At 42.9% G+C, this 20,087-nt stretch overlaps 1 protein-coding gene across 2 annotated transcripts in view; it reads left to right on the top strand.

Moving 5' to 3' along the window:
• Positions 1-20,087, top strand: part of LOC140729162 (PALM2-AKAP2 fusion protein-like) — a 543,495-nt gene that overhangs the window by 136,301 nt on the left and 387,107 nt on the right. The window contains exon 2 of one of the 2 annotated variants that reach the window (XM_073048623.1): positions 19,070-19,115. In XM_073048623.1, the coding sequence (XP_072904724.1) occupies positions 19,070-19,115 (46 nt within the window). Of the gene's footprint in view, positions 1-18,807; positions 19,116-20,087 lie in introns of those variants that run through there. The other variant, XM_073048621.1, reaches the window with a different exon arrangement.

The raw sequence follows: 20,087 nt of genomic DNA, 5'->3' as shown, positions 1-20,087 counted from the left end.
AATGGCATGAGACAGTGGCAACAGGCCAAGGTTGATTGGAAAGGGACACTCGCATGCCGGACAGCAGAGCAACAATGGCTGGAGTTTCTGCGAAAAATGAGGGAAGTGCAAGACAGATATATTCCAAATGAGAAGAAATTTTCAAATGGAAGAAGCACGCTACCGTGACTAACAATTGAAGTCAGAGCCAAAGTAAAAGCAAAAGAGAGGGCATACAATGAAGCCAAAGATAGTGGCTAGATAAAGGATTGGGAAGCTTTTAAAAACTTGCAGAAGGAAACTAAGAAGGTCATTAGGAAGGAAAAGATGAATTATGAAAGGAAGCTTGCGACTAATATGAAAGATACTAAAAGATTTTAAGTATATAAAGGGTAAAGGAGAGTTGATGGTAGATTTAGGACACTGGAAATATTGTATTGAGAGACGCAGAGATGGCAGAGGATCTGAATGTGTACCTTGCATCAGTCTTCACAGTGGAAGACTTCTGCAGCTTAACCAACATTCAAGAGTGTCAGGGAAGTGAAGTATGTGCAGTGAAAATTACGACTGAGAAGGCGCTCAGGAAGCTTAATGGTTTGAGGGTGGATAAATCTCCTGGACCTGATGGAATGCACCTTGGGTTCTGAAGGAAGTAGCTGGAGAGATTGTGCAGGCATTAACGATGCTCTTTCAAGAATCGATAAATCCTGGCATTGTACCAGATGACTGGAAAATTGCAAATGTTATCCTGCTATTTAAGAAGGCTGGGAGGCAGCAGAAAGGAAACTATAGACCTGTAAGCCTGACATTAGTAGTAGGGAAGTTGTTGGAATTGATTGTTAGGGATGAGATTACAGAGTACCTGGAGGCACATGACAAGATAGACCAAAACCAGCATGATTTCCTGAAAGGAAAATCCTGCCTGACAAACCTACTGCAATTCTTTGAGGAAGTTACAAGCAGGGGAGACAAAGGAGATGCAGTGGATGTGGTGCACTTGGATTTTCAGAAGGCCTTTGCAAGGTGCCGCACATGGGGCTGCTTAGCAAGATAAGAGCCCATGGAATTACAGGGAAGCTACTAGCATGGGTGGAGCATTGACCGATTGGCAGAAAACAGAGAGTGGGAATAAAGGGATCCTATTCTGGCTGGCTGCTGGTTACCAGTGGAGTTCCACAGGGGTCAGTGTTGGGACCGTTGCTTTTTATGATGTACGTCAATGATTTAAACTATGAGATTAATGGATGTGTAGCTAAATTTGCCAATGATACAAAGCTAGGTGGAGGAGCAGGTAGAGCTGAGGAAACAGAGAGCCTGCAGAAAGGCTTAGATAGTTTAGGAGAATAAACAAAGAAGTGGTAAATGAAATATAATGTTGAAAAGTGTATGGTCATACACTTTGGTGGAAGAAATAAATGGGCAGAGTATTATATAGATGGAGAGAGAATTCAAAATGCAAAGATGCAAAGGGACTTGGGAGTCTTTGTGCAGGATACCCTAAAGGTTAACCTTCAGGTTGAATCGGTGGTGAAGAAGTTGAATGCAATGTCAGAATTCATTTCTAGAGGTACAGAATATAAGAGCAGGAATGTGATGTTGAGGCTCTATCAGGCACTCGTGAGACTACACTTGGAGTATTGTGTGCAGTTTTGGGCTCTTTATTTTAGAAATGATATACTGACATTGGAGAAGGTTCAGAGAATATTCAAGAAAATGATTCCAGGAATGAAAGGGTTACTGTATGAGGAACATCTGGCAGCTCTTGGGCTGTATTATTCCCTGTAGTTCAGGAGAATGAGGGGGAATCTCATAGAAACATACCGAATGTTAAAAGTCCTGAACAGATTAGATATAGCTAAGTTATTTCCCATGGTAGGGGATTCTAGGACAAGAGGGCACAACTTCTGGATTGTAGGACATCCATTTACAACAGTGATGTGGAGAAACTACTTTAGTCAGAGGGTGGTAAATCTGTGGGATTTGTTGCCATGAGTGGCTATGGAGACCAAGTCATTGAGTACATTTAAGACAGAGATAGATAGGTTCTTGATTAGACAGGACATCAAAGGGTATGGGGTGAAGGCAGGAGAGTGGGGATGACTGGAAGAATTGGATCAGGCTTGATTGAATGGCAGAGTAGACTCAATGTGTCGAATGGCCTACTTCTGCTCCTATATCTTATGGTCTTATAGGTACATAAAAAGGGTCCAGAGGATTATCAAGGACTCCAGCCATCCCAACCACAAACTGTTTCAGCTGCTTCGGTCTGGCAAATAGTACCACAGCATTAAGGTTAGGACCAACAGGCTCCGGGAGAGTGTCTTCCACCAGGCCATCAGATTTATCAATACACATTGATCTGATTGCATATCTGCCTGTGCATACACGTATACAAAACAATTATATATACAATCTTAGTGTTTGGGCAATATCCTCCCACATTTCCCTTCCTTATTGCTTGTACATAATGACAGGGACGCAACATAAAGATTTTTACTTCCTCATGTTGTGAGATGGATGTAAGAAATAAAATTCTAAGTCTAAAGGAGAAGAACTAAGAAAAGATAAAGAAACAACAAAGTCATTACTGTCTTGTACTAAAACTAGCTCACTAGAGAGATAAAGTGCAGTCCGGTGATAAGAGGTAGCCTATGAAATAGTTAGATTCAAGTGCCATGACACAGGCTGCAGAGAAACTTCCAGAAAATTACAGAATCTGTTATACTACTAGAATTACTGAAAATTCACTGAAGAATCGTACAAGAGCACTCAGTGTCCATCTTTATTATGTATTCCTGTACGCCTGCTCATTAATGCAAATATCTAATCAACCAAACATATGGCAGCAACTCAGTGCATAAGAGCATGCAGACATGGTCAAGAGGTTCAATTGTTGTTCAGACCAAACATCAGAATGGGAAAGAAATGTGATTTCAGTGACTTTGACTGTGGAATGGTTGTTAGTGCCAGACAGGGAAGTTTGACTATCTCAGAAACTGCTGATCTCCTGGGGTTTTCATGCACATCTGTCTCTAGAGTTTACAGAGGATGGTAGGAAAAACAGAAAACATCTGATGAGCAGCCGTTCCGTGGCTGAAAATGCCTTGAGAGAAGCTGGAGGAGACTGGCCAGACTGGTTTAAGCTTACAGGAAGGCACAATAACTTAAATGACCATGCATTACAACAGTGGTGTGCAGAAGAACTTGTCTGAATGCACGATATGTTAAACCTTGAAGTTAATGGTCTGTGTTAGCAGAAGACTATGAAAATACACTCAGCGGCCACTTTATTAAGTACAGAAGATATATAGATGATATGGGAAAAGTTAGACTACAAGAAAACCAAGTAGACACTCTAATCCCACAGTACTGAAACCTTTGGGATTGGATTCATATCAAGACTGGGCAGGTACTTGGGAATACAGCAACTGTAGATCAGCCATGATTGTATTGAATGGTGGAATAGGCTTGAAGGACCTCATGACCTACTTATGTCCTTAGGTACTGGCATCTGAAAGGGTGTGATGGGTTAGAAATGAATCCCTGCACTTCATCTTCAGAACATTACAAAGCACTTTGTGGCTGATAATGAAGTATAGCCATTATTGCAGTATTGGAAGTACTGAGGTTAAGTTACACACAGCAAGTTCCTGCAAAGCAATGTGATGCTGATGAGTTTTAGAAATATTTACTACTCTAGGGATAAATATTGGCTCGAGTATTAATAATAACTTACCTGTTCTTCTTTGAAACATGGGATCTTTTACAACAGCCTCAGTCTGAAAGCAGGTCTAGAGTCATCTGACGGACATGCAAGGGTAAAATTCTCAGCTTTGAGTGCAAATTGTGTATATCCTCTGTAGTTTAGAGGAAGCTGACATTCTGTAGAGTAGGTGACGGATGGTGGGCATAAAATTATTTAATGTAATTTAAAGAGATTGTACTGCAAATGTAGAGAAATTGTTTGTTTGGTAGGAGAATGAATTAGAATCAGAATTATTACCACTGACATAGATAACGTGAAATGTGTTGGTTTTTCTGCAGCAGTGGAAAGACATAAATCACAACATTAATTACAGTGCAAGAAAAATGAACAAAGTCGTGTTCATAGGTTCATAAACAATTCAGATATCTGATAGTGGAGGAGAAGAGGCTACTCCTAAATTATTGAGAGTGAGCCTTCAAGCGTCTGTACCTCTTCCCTGAGGGTAGTAATAAGAGGGCATCTCCCAGAAAGTGAGGGCCCTTCATAGTGGATGCCACCTTACTGAAGCATCTGTTCTTGAAAATGTCTCGATAGAGTGGAGTGTTGTTCCTCTGGTGGAACTGGCTGAGTCCACAACCCTCTGTGATTGGAGCCTCAACTCGTCATGGTAGTGCAACTAGTCAGATTGCTCTCCACCGTCCAAATATAAACATTTGTAAGAGCCCACAGTGACATACCAAATCTCCTCAGACTCCTAATGAAGTAGAGCTGCTCGCACGCCCTCTTCATGGTTACGTTGTTTTGTTGGGCCCAAGATAGATCCTCTGAAATACTGATGCCCAAGAACGTGAAAGTTGAAGCCCTTTCCACCTCAATAAGGACTAGTGTGTGTTCTCCTGACTTCCTCGTCCTAAAGTCCTCAACCAACTCCATGGTTTTGCTGACAGAGGACAAGGTTGTTGTGACACCACTCAATCAGCCAATATATCTCAGTCTCAGATTAAAGGAGACATGATTTTAAAATCTGAAGATAGAGCCTGCCTGCCTTCAGTATATGTAATGGTGAAGTCAGGGTGGTGGGGTGGAGATAATTCTCTACCAAAGGAGGTATAAGGTGCTCATTCCCTTGGGCAGGGTGTAACACCTTCTTGCCTCCCCCCTCCTCGATTAGGGTCATTTGAAGACATATGAGCAGCTGGTATAGATCACATCCTGGTTATACAACCACTGACGCCAGGCAGGCAGTCTCTGAAGAGCGTTGATAATGACTGGAGTCACCTGTCTTGTAAAGACACTGCTCAGAAGAAAGCAATGGCAAGCCACGTCTGTAGAAAAATTTGCCAAGAACAGTCGTGGTCATGGAAAGACCATGATCATCCACGTCATACGACACACCACATAACAACTGAGTGGTGAAGGTTAGACTGCTCTATACATTAAGTAGTGAAAATTTGAGAAACCTCGCTTTCAAGAGGCAGCAGTCTCAGCAATGAGAGAGCTCTTGATGTGTCAATTAAAAGCGTCAAAGCCAGGAATAGATCCCCGTTATTTATTTGACAGGAATAATAAGGGTGACAATAGATGGAGTTTTAATGCCGATCAGACCTGACCTAATTGTATGCTGTGAGAATTTAGGGAGGATGAATAGTTTACTCCTTTGCAAAGTTTCATTACAGCACTGCCACTGTTAAGGTCCCTAATAACTCTCGGGGCAGAATGAAACAAGGGAAAGAAGGAAAGTCTGGCTTCTGTGGAGTTGGTTGTGAAAGTCAAATGCTTGGAGCTACAAAGCTGATATTGTTTAAGCAGGAGAATTCCATAAAATGTGATACCTCTTTGCCAGGAGCATGTAATGAATTCCCAGGGGCACGGCACTGCTGTGAAATACTTCAGCCTGACCAGCAATGCTCTCAAGCTTTTCCTTATAAGGCAATTTAATTCCAGCACAGAGGAATGACAACAAGACAAAGTGTCAATCCCGGCAGCAATGGAGGAGTATAACAAACTTCACTATAGGGTCGTACTATTTACATTACTGCTCAGAAGGAGCTTGAGTTTATAACTGCACAAAAAAACTTGTAAACTGACCTTCCTATAAATTCTAGTTTGTACAAAGCTCGTACGAACTGTGGAACTAAATGATACATCAAAGAAAACAGATTTTCATTTCTACAGTGGCTTTTGCATCTCCTTCAGAATATTCTGAATCAAGCCACAAATGCTGGAGTATGTTTTTCTTTGGAAGGGTATTCAGCAAGCACCCCAAGCAGCAAATAAACTGTCTTAACGGTGTTGCTTGAGGGGCAAATATTGATCCCTGGAGACTGCAGATGCTGGGATCTGGAGCAACAATCTGCCAGAGCAACTCATCAGGTCAGGCAGCATCTTTGGGAAGGAGAGTGATTGTCAATATTTTGGGCAAAACCCTGTATCAGGACTGAGAATGGAAAAGAGACCTATCTGGCCATCTTCCCCTCTCCATCCTTAGTTTTGATGGCGTGTTTTAAGCTGAAACACTGACAACTCAAAATCAAAATCAGGTTTATTAACACTGATATAGGGAATGTTTTGGAAGTTGGTTTTGCAGCAGCTGTATTCAGTGCAAGACATAAACATTACAATAAATAAATAGTGCAAAAACAAATTGTGGGATAGTGTTCATAGATTTATCAGCAATTTAGAAATCTGATGGTGGAGGGGAAGAAGCCTTTCTTAAAATGCTAATTGTAGGTCTTCAGGCTCTTGTACCTCCTCAAAGAAGAGGGCATTTTTCAGATTGTGATGATCCTTTCTCCCTGCAGATACTGGTCAATCTGCTATGTTCCTCCAGCAGGTTGTTCGTTGACCCCTCAGAGGCCAGAGAGTAGTCCTATGCTCTCCTTTGAAAATCGCAAAATACTGCTGCATATCCCAACAATGACTACACTTCAGAAGATAAAACTATAAGGGGTTTTGGCATATATTTCGGTTATGAAAGGTATAATTTTTATGCATGTAGCCATAGAAAAAGAGCCAATTTGCCCGACAGTCTCCATGCCAGCTCCCAGGACACCCCAGTCACATTTCCTTTCGCATTACTTTCCAATAAATCTACAGCATATTCATTCTCACATAAGCCTATCAATTCCCCTTTGATTATTTTTGCAATTAGCCTTTTCTAAGGAGCAACTTACTGCAGAGTAGCCAATTAAAATGCCAGCAGATCTTTGGGAGATGGGAGGAAACTGGAGCACCTTGAGAAAACCACATGGATCATAAAGAGAACATTCAAACTCCAGGCAGAGAGCAGGACTGAACCCGGTTCGCTGCTGCTGTGGCACAGTGTATGGCTTTCTTTATTGGGTATTTGTGTAACATAAATCCATAGCAAAGCAAAAGAACCTGCCCTGTATGGAATCAATCTGAGCAGTCTTAATCTAGCTCCTGGTGTGTGTTGACCTACAGCTCACAAATACTTCAATGCTAGTACAATTTCTGCACCACAACATTCTTCACCTTGAGGTCCTTGGGTGGCTGGAATTCAAACCAGATGTTCAAAAGATAAAAGGAGAATGTATTTTGAATCACTTCGCTCAACTTTATTTCAAAAATGATATGCTATGTTTAATTATGCAGTGGATTCTGGTTAATTGGGGCATCTACTTATTTGGGACAACTGTTAAAGAACAAAAACTAATTGAGAAAATAGCCAGGATTTATTTGGGATGCTACGCTGCTTAATTGGGACAGGAGTCTGTTGCCTATCAGTTTTTAACTATCATTACTTGCCTGAACTTGTGTGACTATTGGACCATGCTTACAGCAAACAGCTTTTAAATAGCATCCATTGCATCTGTTTGTGTTCAAAAAGCAGTGATTTTTTTTTACGCTGATAATTGGTGAAAATTAAGCAGTAAGGCATTTTAGAACTGTTTTGCTCATTGTGTTTTCAAGCATTCAATTTGGAGATGTCAGAGATGTCCAGGAATGCAAATGAAATGATTTAAATACTTCAACAAGTAACGAACTATAAAGAATTTGAAGGTATCTGCATCATCTTGAATATTACTATGAAAATGAAGATTTGGAAGATGCAATCATTGGAAGCATTGTATGAAGACAGTCCATTATCTGCTCTAAGTGTCTGTGCTAATTTTGTTATTTACAGTCAATCAAATGAACACGGCAGCGTGATGGTTGTCCATCATATCCAATGACGACAGTGAAACCTGTGCAGGAGAGTTTTGAAAATGGAAAAGCCGTTCCACTCTCAACCTCAGAATTCCAGATCCGGTGGTATGAATAGTCGTCCCAAACTTAGGTCTACCTTCATTGCAGTGGAAAAACATGGCCTCTTCTGTACCTTATCATGTCCTTCTCTCTGCACAAAGCATTGCAGATCTGCCTTCTTGGCCATTGGATCTCAACAGCCCTGTCCCCCGGAGTCAGCTTCATATGCTAGGACAGATATGACCCTATTTCACTGGGGTATGAGGTCTGCTGGCTACCCTCACATGGCTTAGCTCGAATGTCAAAGCGTCACATGCAACCAGATGTTTGGAGCCACAGGTGAGAGCTAAGTGTTTGGTGGGGACCAAAGGTGAGTGAGCAGGTCCAGAATGGACATGACAAGCCCCTTCACTGTTTATCAGTTGGCATGTTAAACCTCTGACCGGATTAAAATTAAATGAATTTATCCTGATTCAGTTTGAACAATTCCTCTTTAGTTGAGTTTCTGTCTATTTAGAATTTTCTGTTTTTTTTCAAATCACCCATTGGCTTGTAATTCTTTATCTCTGAAAGCTCCACCATCTTCACAGCTCTCAGCAATTTGTTCTTCTGTTCTAGATTCCAGTATATACAATTTCTTGTGTCTCCATCACCCTTTGACATCATACTGGAGTGTCAGCCTAGACTGAGTCTATCAGGCCAAAATTTACTAAATCTCTCTCTACTCTTGGGAAATGGAACACCAAATGCTAAAAGTGATTGAAAGTGACCATCTTCAGGGAATGGATATCTAACAAGAAAAATCCCACTAAGCAACAACTATAAAATCATAGTAGCACAAAAAAATGAACCACACCTGCGACCCATACTCCGGAGATCCAGAGTCCATAAACCCCGGAGGCTGGTGCACTCAGGAACGTACTGTACCACAGTATCTGCAGAGAGAGAGAGTATTTCTGGTTGAAAGATCTCGTGAAAATTAGGACAGAACATGAGGTGGGACAGTAGCATAGTGGTTAGCTTTATAGCACCATCTACAAGATCAGGGTTCAATTCCTGCCAACTGTCTGGAAAGAGTTAGTTTGTTTTCTGCATGACCGTGCATGTTTAATCCAGGTGCTCTGGTTTCCTGCCACATTCTAAAGACACACGAGTTAGGGTAGTAAGTCTGTGATGTTGGTGTCGAGAGCATAGCAACACACGCGAATTTCGCCCAGCTCTGTTTGTCATTAACGCAGAAACAACTCATTTCATAAGAACATAAGAAATAGGAGCAGGAGTAGGCCATCCAGCCCATCGAGCCTGCCCCACCACTCAATAAGATCATGGCTGATCTGTCCGTAAACTCAACTCCATTTACCTGCCTCTTCTCCATAACCCTTAATTACCTTACTATGTAAAAACCTATCTAACTGTTTCTTAAAAATATTTAGTGAAGAAGCCTCAACTGCTTTCCTGGGCAGAGAATTCCATAGATTCACCACTCTCTGGGAAAAACAGTTTCTCCTCATCTCCATCCTAAATCTTCTCCCCTGAATCTTGAGGCCATGTCCCCTAGTTCTCGTAGACCAATGGAAACAACTTTCCTGCTGCTATCTTATCTATCCCTTTCAAAAAATTTTATGTTTCTGTAAGATCCCCTCTCATTCTTCAGAACTTCAGAGAGTGTAGTCCCAGGTGACTCAATCTCTCCTCATAGGTTAACCCCTTCATCCCTGGAATCAACCTGGTGAACCTCCTCTGCACTACCTCCAAAACTAGTATATCCTTCCTCAAGTATGGAGACTAGAACTGCACACAGTACTCCAGGTGCGGCCACACCAGTACCCTGTATAGTTGCAGCATGACCTCCCCGCTTTTGAATTCAATCTCTCTAGCAATGAAGGCCAACATTCCGTTTGCCTTCTTAATAACTTAACCTATCTATATCCCTCTGTAGACTCTCCACATCCTCTGTACAGTTTGTTTTCCACCCAGTTTAGTGTCATCAGCAAATTTTGCTATGCTACACTCAGTCCCCTCTTCCAAATCATCTATGTAAATGGTAAACAGCTGCAAGCCCAGCACCGACCCCTGCGGCACCCCACTCATCACTGACTTTATACCAACTCTCTGCCTTCTATTGGTTAACCAATCCACTATCCACTTTCACTGTGTGTTTTGAAGTTTACATATGACAAATAAAGTTAATCTTTTTAAATTTTGAAGAAAAGCATATAAACAAGTTAGTTTTAAGTTGCCGGGAGGGGGTTGATTGAAAAGATTGTTTGGAAGTAAAAGTGAATTGCTGCCTCGCCTGAAAGAACAGTTTGGATCACTAAATTATGGGAGGAATGAGATACAAACAAATGATGTGCAACCTTGTGAAGGTGACAGAAATGCAAGGGAAGTCCAGTTGAACATGGAAGCTGGTCGAGTGGGATATGGGAACCAGGGCTTTTCTATTCTTGCTTGTTCAGAAAGAGAGGGGTTGAGAACAGACGTGCAGGAATGAGGTGAAATGAAGTTGAGTGCTCTGTAGTAGAAGGGAAGCCATGCTTCAGGAAAAAAGGTAGGCATTTCAAAGTATTAACAGAGTGGATATGGAAAAAATGAGAGCAGCAAACACTGTTGGAGGAACTCAGCAGATGAGTCAGCTCTGGGGAAAGGAACTGTTGATGTTTCAGTCGAAATCCTGCATCAGACCTGGAACTCACAGAGGGGAGAACAGTAAGAAAGGGTCTCACAGAACTCCCATCAGAGAGAGGAGGAAAACAACTTCAAAGTTGGCATAGCTTGAAGAGACCTCTCAGTGGAGCAGTACAATGGAGACAAATGAGATGGCAGATGTTGGAATCTGGAGCAACAATTTGTTGGAGGTACTCAGCAGGCTGAGCAGCATCTGTTGCAGAAACAGAATTGTTGATCATTCAGGTCAAAGCTCAGAAATGCGAGCTCGAACTGGAGTCCTTATAGGAGGCAGAGTGAGAGGAAGCAGTTGAGAAAGGGTATCTGTGGGAATGTAATGGATATTGACCATCAATAAATCTACTGAGATGGAGACAGAGAGATCCAGAAGGAGCTCGAAGATTGGATATGGACTGAAGTGAAGGTAAGAGAAGAGTGGAAGTTGTTAATGAAAGGGATGAAGTATTCAAGTAGGACCAATACTGTTGCCCATGTACTGGATAAAGAATTAAGAGAGGAGTCTCCTGTCGGACTCCTGTAAACTGTCCCACGTATTCCACGAAGAGTCAGTTGTGGCTTGGGGTCCAAGGATTTTCTTACAGCTTCTCCTTTCATCTGGAATGAGTGGAATTGAAGGAGAAATGGTTAAATGCAAGTGCAAACTCAGCGTGGTGTACTTGTATGTTGAAGGAGGAGAATTCATTGGCGCTCTGTTCACCGAAGATGCAAGGAGCCCTTACACCAAATGTGATTCACCAAATCATCACTGAAGTTGCCAATTAACATAATTACTTAAATGGAGATCTTTGTGTGCAGTCAAGGTGTTTCAACTGATTGTAGTAAAAGTACACTTGTATCTGGAAGGTCCAACTGCTGGTAAGTCAGTATCCTGGCAAAAACTACACCATGAATATAAAAGAACACTCTAAGCAACTCTGCAAAAAGGTTATCAAAAAGCACACGTCAGGAAATGCATACAAGAAAACTTCCAGGTCTCTGAATATCCCTTAACTTAAGTCAATCATCAAGAAATGGAAAGAATATGGCATAGCTGTAAATCTGTCTAGACCAGGCCATCCTCAAAAACTGAGAGCCTGTGCAGGAAGAGGACTAGTGAGGGAGTCCACAAATAGATCTATGACAACTGTGGAGGAGTTACAAGCTTCAGTGGCTGAGATAGGAGAGACTGAACATACATCAACTGTTAAACGGGTGCTTCACCGGTCACCACTTTATGGGAAAGTGGCAAAGAGAAAGACACTATTGAAAAAAACTCACATGAAATCTCAGCTACAGTTTGCCAGAAGGGATGTGGGAGACTCTGGGCTCTATGGTCTGATGAAACCAAAATTGAGCTTTTTGGCCATTGGACTGAATGCTATGTTTAATGTAAGCCAAACACTGCATCATGCTGTGGGGATGCTTTATTGCAGCAGGCGCTAGAAGGTAGAATGCAAAATGAATGCAGCAAAATACAGGGAAATCCTGGAAGAAAACCTGATCCGGTCTGCAAGAGAACTGTGACTTGGGAGAAGATTTGTTTTTCAGCAAGACATTGACCCCAAGCATAAAACCAAAGCTACATAGGAATGGCTTATAAACAACAAAGTTAATGTCCTGGAGTGGCCAAGTCAGAGTCCAGACTTCATTCCAATCGAGAATTTGTGGCTGGACTTGAAAAGAGCTGTTGAGTCATGATCCCCATGCAATCTGACAGAGCTTGAGCAGTTTTGTAAAGAATGGGGAAAAATTGCAGTGTCCAGATATGCAAAGCTGATAGAGACCTATCCACACAGACTCAAAGCTGTCATTGCTGCCAAAGATGCATCTACTAAATACAGACTTGAAGGGGTGAATATTTATGCAATCAATTATTTGTGTTCTATATTTGTAATTAATTTAGATCATTTTGTAGAGCATTGTTTTCACTTTGACACAAAAGAGTCTTTTCCTGCTGATCAATATCAAAAAAAAGCCAAATTAAATCCACTGTGATTCAATGTTGTAAAACAATAAAACATGAAAACTTCCAAGGGAGGTGAGTACTTTTTATAGTCACTGTAAGAGGGAAGGGGCTAGAGCAGGAATGAAAGGGTGGAATCTAGCAAGAAGGAAATAAGTACATTGCAGAAAGAGCAAACTAAAACAATGGATCTGATCAGACAGCCCACTTACATTGAACATAGAACATAGAAAATTACAGCACAGTACAGGCTCTTCGGTCCACAATGTTGTGATGACCTTCTAACCTACCCTGAGATCAATCTACGCCTTCCCTCCTACATAGCCCTCCATTTGTCACACGCCCTTGATCTTTTCAATGGCTTCAAGTTCCCTGACCCTGGTTGTCTCATCCATGTGCAAATCTAAGTGTCCCTAATGTTTCTAGGCATTACACACACCTATCATACTGTGTGAAAATTTAACTCTGACACCCCTGAAGTGTTATATAAGTCTTTGAAAGGAAACAAAAGCAGACATGCTGCCAGTGGAACCCCACCCTCCCCTTCCCGTACCCACCACTCTGCAATACCATGACTCTTGGGTCCTCGGAGACTCCATCCTTCTTTCAACCCCATCTTCCATTAACAGCTAACCCTCCTCTCTCTTCAGCCACTACCAACCCTCCTCCCCCCTCCTATTCCTGCTTTCATCCATGCTGTGCTCTCAAAATTCCCCCTGACCTTCCCCTCTCTGAGGCAGAACGTTCTGTCCTCAGCAAGGGCCTCACCTTTGTCCCCTTGCGCCCACACCTCAGTGAGCTCTTCTTTCACTGCCTCCATCTCCATGTCTATTTCTTTGGCAAAGACTCTCCAACCCACACCGATGACCCCTTCTCCCATCTTCAACCCTTCTCCTCTTCTGATACACTGCTCTAGTCGTCTGCCTGCTCTGGATCTTCTCATTGCTAACTGCCGATGAGACATCAACCGTCTCGACCTCACCACTCCTCTCTTCAATTCTAACCTCACTCCTTTCGAACTCTCTGCTCTCTTCTCTCTCCACAGTAATCCTAACCTCACCAACAAACCTGCAGATAAGAGAAGTACCAGAATAAACTGGTGGACTGACTTTTACCTTGCTAAGGCCAAGCGACAACTCTCAAACACCTCCTCTTACTTACCCCCTGAACAGGACTCCACTAAGGAGCATCTGACCATTGTCACATGCACCTCCATGAAGAGCTCAGTGTTATGGCGGGTATGGAACTCACAGAGGTGTGGGTGCAAGGGGACAAAGATGAAGTGGTCGACCATGCGTACTGTGGCTCTGGTAGTTACTGAGAATGCCCTTTCCAGGGTGCAAGCCAGGGTAGAATTGATATGGATATCCGTCTGTTGCCCATGCAGTGGGACCCCCCCCCCCCCCACCACACTCCATGCTGATGACAGATGCAAAGGAACGACGAAAGTCGATACAGTTTGCTGCCAGCAGCATCGCAGGAGTTGCCGTGCCGGGGCTGGGTACAGCAGTCAGCCGCCTTCGGGACTCCGACTCCAGATTTTTCCTTGGGGTTTACTCCCAAAGCCTTTCCCGTGAGTGGGTATAGCCACAAGGCAGCGGAGGTTTGAAATCGGAGTTTCCATCTCCTAGATGAGCTACCATCTGTGGTTAACGAGCCCCATCTGCCTGGAGCAACTGGTTTTAAGGCACCAGTGGCCCACCTTTGCCCCTTCTCCAGTCAGTGAGAACAGCTCCGCCAAGCATAAGAACTATGCCACACGTGAAGCCCAGGAGTTGGACTTGGTTGTCAGAGGCTGTTTGAGACGTACGCCATGTAGAGCATTTGTCTAGCAGTGGGTGCTCGTCCCCACTACCACCCTTCAGCTATGACTACTTTGGAGCTCACATCACCAACTTTAGTAAATATAGTCATCTACCATCCACTACCACTAACTTCTTAGTTCCCTTGCCTCCCCTCCTCTTGTTTCTACCTCCTACCCAAGATCCATAAACCTGCCTGTCCAGACAGACCTCTTGTTTCTTCTTGTTCCTGCCCCACCAAAATTATATCTGCATACCTTGACTCTGTTTCATCCCACCCCCCAGTTCAGTCCCTTCCTACCTACATCTGTGACACTTCACACGCCCTTGATCATTTCAATGACTTCAGGTTCCCTGATCCTGGTTGTCTCATTTTCCCTATGGATGTCCAGTCCCTATATACCTCCATCTCTCACCAGGAAGGTCTCAAAGCTCTCCGCTTCTTTCTGGACAACAGACCTAACTAGTTTCCCTCCACCACCGCTCTCCTCCATCTGTTGAAACTGGTCCTCACTCTCAATAATTTCTCCTTTGGCTCCTCCCACTTTCTTCAAACAAAAGGTATAGCCATGGGCACCCGCATGGGTCCCAGCTATGCCTACCTTCCGATAACTCTTCCTTGATCTTTCTGTTTCTATCTCTGGAGACAGTTTATCTACTGATGTTTTTTATAAACCCACTGATTCTCACAGCTACCTAGACTATACCTCTTCCCACCCTGTCACTTGTGAAAATGCCATTCCCCTTCTCTCAATTCCACCATCTCCACCACATCTACTCTCAGGATGAGGCTTTTCATTCCAGAACTAATGAGTTGTCCTCATTCTTCAAAGAAAAAGCCTTTCCTTCCTCCACATCAAAGTTGCCCTCACTCGCATCTCTTCCATTTCATGCACACCTGCCCTCACCCCATCGACCCACCTCCCCATGGTGTACCTCTTGTTGTCGCATTCCACCCCACCAGCCTCCGCATCCAGCACATAATTCTCCATAACTTTCACCATCTCCAATGGGATCCCGCCACCAATCACATCTCCCCCCCCCCCACTTCCTGCTTTCCGCAGGGATCACTTACTATGTAACTCCCATGTCCATTCACCCTTCCCTCTGATCTCCTCCTGGTAATTATCCTTGCAAGCAGAACAAGTGCCACACCTACCCCTACACCTCCTCCCTCACTACCATTCAAGGCCCCAGACAGTCCTTCTAGGTGAGGTGATACTTCACCTGTGAGGCTGTGGAGTCATTTACTGTATCCAGTGCTCCTGGCATGGCCTCCTGTATATGAGTGCGACCCAACGTAGACTGGAAGACCACTTCACTGAGCAGCTACACTACATCCACCTCAAAAAGTGGGATCTCCCAGTCGCCACCTATTTCAATTCTACTTCCCATTCCCATTCCAACATGTCAGTCCATGGCCTCCTCTACTGTCGCAATGAGGCCACACTCAGGTTGGAGGAGCAACACCTTATATTCCGTTCGGATAGCCTCCAACCTGATGGCATGAACATCAATTTCTCAAACTTCCGGTAGTTGCCCCTTCACCATTCCACACTCCCATTTCCCTCTTTCACCTTATCCCCTTACCTTCCCATTACTTCCCCTTCCCATTACTTCCCCTTCCCTTTCTTCCATGGCCTTCTGTCCTCTCCAGCAGATTACCCCTTCTCCAGCCCATTATCTCTTTAAACAATCAACTTTCCAACTCTCTACTTCACCCATCCTCATCTCCCAGTTTCACCTGTCACCTCCTACCTTATACTTCTTCCTCCCCTCCTCCACCTTCTTACTCTGACCTCATCTCTTTTTTCCAGTCCTGTGGAAGGGTCTTGGCCTGAAACGATGAGTGTTTACCCTCTTCCATAGATACTGCCTGGCCTGCTGAGTTCCTCCAGCGTTTTGTGTGTATTATTTTGATTTCCGGCATCTGCAAATCTTCTCTTGTTTGTAAAAAGCAGGCAATACTGGGTTTGGGGGACAATAACTTTGGAGACTGTGGAGAGAAGATCCCCAAAGAAATAAGGTCAATGATTTCATGGGGACACAATGGTGTGATATACTGTAGATATAGTTAAGGTCCAGAGAGAGGTATGAGGAGGTGTCTGAGAGCTGACATTTGCCTCTGAGACAAAGGTCTGTTTGCCAACTCATGAAGACACCACATTTGTCAGCAGATTTGAGGGTTGACCGGAGTGAAAATGTGCTGCAATTTGCAGGGAGGTAGGTGAGAATAAGGAGCATAAAAAAAATTGAGATGGTCAATGTTACATAGGCAATTAGTGATGGATATGCTGGCATGTTCTCTCTGCCCCATATTGGCTCACCTCACACCCATTATTCATGCTGCAATGGTGGACGAATTCCAATTATATTGAAGAGTTTGAGCTATGTATTGAAGAAGTGTACATTGGAGAAAGCAAAATTGGACTTACAGTATTTGATCACTCTAAACATGGAAACACTGCCTTCATTCTCCATCCCTCCCTCCGCACCTCTGTGAAAACTAATCAGCCAAATCAAAGTGCATGTGAAGATCTACATACAAAGCTCTATTCATGTAATTGTTGAAAATTTAACGGGAATCAGATTGTTTCATGTAATGTTCAATAGCTTGGTTATGGAGCTAGCAGTGCCCGTGTATAAAAATCTCAGCATTGTACCTTCCAGGCAAGTTCTGAGTGGAAACATTCAGATGAATCCAAACAAAAGTCTGTATCTTTTCATGTGGATTAACCCAAGTTGCATATCGTTAAAGAATCCAAAATAATTTGGCATGTGCTCTTGTGACAATTTGCAGTAAGTCTACTGTAATGGGACAGAGAAACTTAGGAGTACAAATGCATATTTTGTTGAAAGCAGCATCACAAGTAGATATGGTGGTGAAAAGGTCCTTTAGCACACCGACCGGCCTTCATCAGTGGGGACTTTATGTTGTAGTTGTATGACTTGGTGGTGAGGTGGTACTTGGAGTGTCATATACAGGAAAAATATGGTTAAACTGGAAAAATTGCAGAAAAGATTTACGAGCATGCTGTCAAGATTAGAAGGCTTGAGTTATAGGGAGAGGTTGGCCAGTTTAGGTCTTTATTCCATGAAGCGTAGGAGAATGAGGTGTAACCCTATACTGCAGATGTTTATGAAATCACTAGGGATACAGATCAGGTAGACAGTAAGTCTATTCCCCAGGCTTGTGGGCTCCAAAACTAAGGAAAATAAATTTTGTGTGAGAAGGTAAAGATTTTAAAGGGACACTTTTCAGCAGGAAGAAATGGATGATGAAAGTATCATTCAAGAAGTAAATGGAGGGTTAGAGCTTGGAGGGAAATAGGCTGAACACAGGAAATTATACTAGGTGGGAGAACATTGTGGCTGGCATGGACTCATTGGGCCAAAGGATCTGTATCCATGCAGTATTGCTCTATAACTCAGAAAGGTAATAGCAGGGGATGGTTCCTATTGATCTGAAAGGACAGGTAATGTTATAGTTTAAAATCCAATATCCTCTCACCTCAGTCCATGCAGCACACCTTCTGTACTCCACTAGAGATTGGTATAACTATCCACTGTTTTGTCAACCCTTCCTCCCTGCCTAGCACTCCCATCACTTCTCTCTTCCTGCCTCTCACTCCCATCCTGCCACTCACACCCTCCTTGTCTCTCATTCCCTCCCTGCCTCTCATTTCCTGCTGGGAGGAGAGGCAGGTAACCTGGATGTTTGTCTACACAGGAAGCATTTACTAAGGGAATAAAGGAATGAGACTTGGTAGTGACTTTCAAAGGGAAAGTGGATGTCAAGCAGAGAGAGAACCATTCAAGGCTGAAGGAGAGAGTGGGACCAATTGGACCTCATTATCCAAATGGCCTCCTACCTTGCCGAATGACTTTATGATTCTCCCACATTCCCAAGGTTACACCAGTCATTGAGGATTTTCTTTTATATTTTGATCTTTAAAATTTACAAAGAAATCCTCGCAATGAAAAAGGATAACAAAATGCTTTCAGCTTTCAAAATCTGGAATGTGATGTCAACATTAGGAGCTCGTCACCTCTTGGAGTTCTATAAGAAACTACTGGCTTCCAACCACATGGAATAAGTTCTGCTACTAAACTGGAAGTTGGCAGCAGACCTGGAAAAATAGCAGTAAAGCAAAAAGGCTGTCTGGACTATTTTTAGTGTGATTCCTAATGGGCTTTTTGCATGATCTTTTGCTTTCTCTTTCTCCCATACATCCACATTCACACACAGACACATATATACACACATACAGTACAACTACACAAACACACACTCACACCTTCTTGCCTACCGCATATATATCACATAAAGTAATATGCTTCCACCCAAGGGTCATTATTACACATTGTTGCAGTGTTGAGGCCCCCTCTGCCATGACCCTATTCTAGGAGGAGCAAGCCGTTAGCAGCGCGTCAAAGCAGAAAAATGATAGACATGCCAGCTATTCCTCTGCTCAGCTCCTTCTCGCTGCACATATGAGGCTCGTGTCAGCAGTGTGGAGAAAATGCCCTCACATTACAGCTGAAGGAGGCATTGATCTAGTGGCTGAAATGAGTCTTTGCAGTACATCTTGCCGGCAATAGCGTCTCGCAGGGAGAGCTCTTTCAAGCTAAATCCCCTACACCTCCTGTCCCCATCCCACCACTCTCCTTCTTCTTCAACTTACCTGAGTGCTTCAACTACGCTCTGTTTGGTGACTACACTCTTCTGTGTCCCTCCTCTAGGATGGCAGAGGCTGAACTGCAGAAACAGAGACTTCAAGCCATAGCAGTAAGTCAATTCTCTTTACCTCCTCTCTGGCAGATTTTTAACTTTTCACTACATTCAGTCCATATGTCATGTTATAGGAGACGCAGCTGGAAAGAGGCAGAACATTGCAATGAAGCCTGATGAACTTCCACCCAGGTCTACAAGTCAATAAAACCTTTACCAACAATTGTGTTAAAATACGCTCCTGCATGGTGTGTTATGTACAAATGTGTTGTGATATTTTTAACTCCATCATTTGGGGTTTGCAGTCAGTTCTGTCTATATGGTCTCTGTTTCATTTTCATTTTCTTTCCTCTGGGTAAACAAATGATTTTTTTTTCACAAATGGTCACAGGCAGGCTAAATCCAAGGAAAATCCAGTGATCATTAACAAAAAGATTGTAGTGAGGACACAGATCCTGAATCGGGTTGCTGTGTGTGATTAAAAGCAGAGCGTTCCCAAACAGCACTCTAGCCTGCTGAGGGCCGAAGATTTAAACTACAGCCTTCACTTGGCTTTAACCCTTTGATGACAGTTTTTGCTGTACACGCAAGTTGCAGAATATCAACAGTGAACAAACTAAATTTATTTTGACAGTTCCTTCTGCGGGAGATTTAAAATGTATTTAATCTTTGTTCATAAGAACTTAGAATATTAGAAAAAAATGTTGCATGTGAGATATGTAAATTTCATTTTTAATTTGCTGCATCTTTTCAAGTAAGAAAACACAGATTGTGGCCTAATGAGCAGTTCTACGTTCTTAAAATAAAACTGGTGCTTAGAGCCTGTTATTAAAAGCCTCCTGCAGAAAATCCACTGCATTCTGAATTGGGCCAGTGATTTTTAAATAATTCTCCTTTATCAGGGCTGTAACTGTTCGATATTTTGGTTGGGATTTGGACCCTTATATTAATAATCCAGCACTCCTTTGTTTGAGCAATGTTGGTGGGCTCTGTGGTCCAGAGGCAGAAAATGGAGAATCAACAATCTTT

Source organism: Hemitrygon akajei, chromosome 6 (genome assembly GCF_048418815.1).
Source record: "Hemitrygon akajei chromosome 6, sHemAka1.3, whole genome shotgun sequence".
Taxonomy (NCBI): domain Eukaryota; kingdom Metazoa; phylum Chordata; class Chondrichthyes; order Myliobatiformes; family Dasyatidae; genus Hemitrygon; species Hemitrygon akajei.
This window is presented reverse-complemented; position numbering and strand designations above follow the sequence as displayed.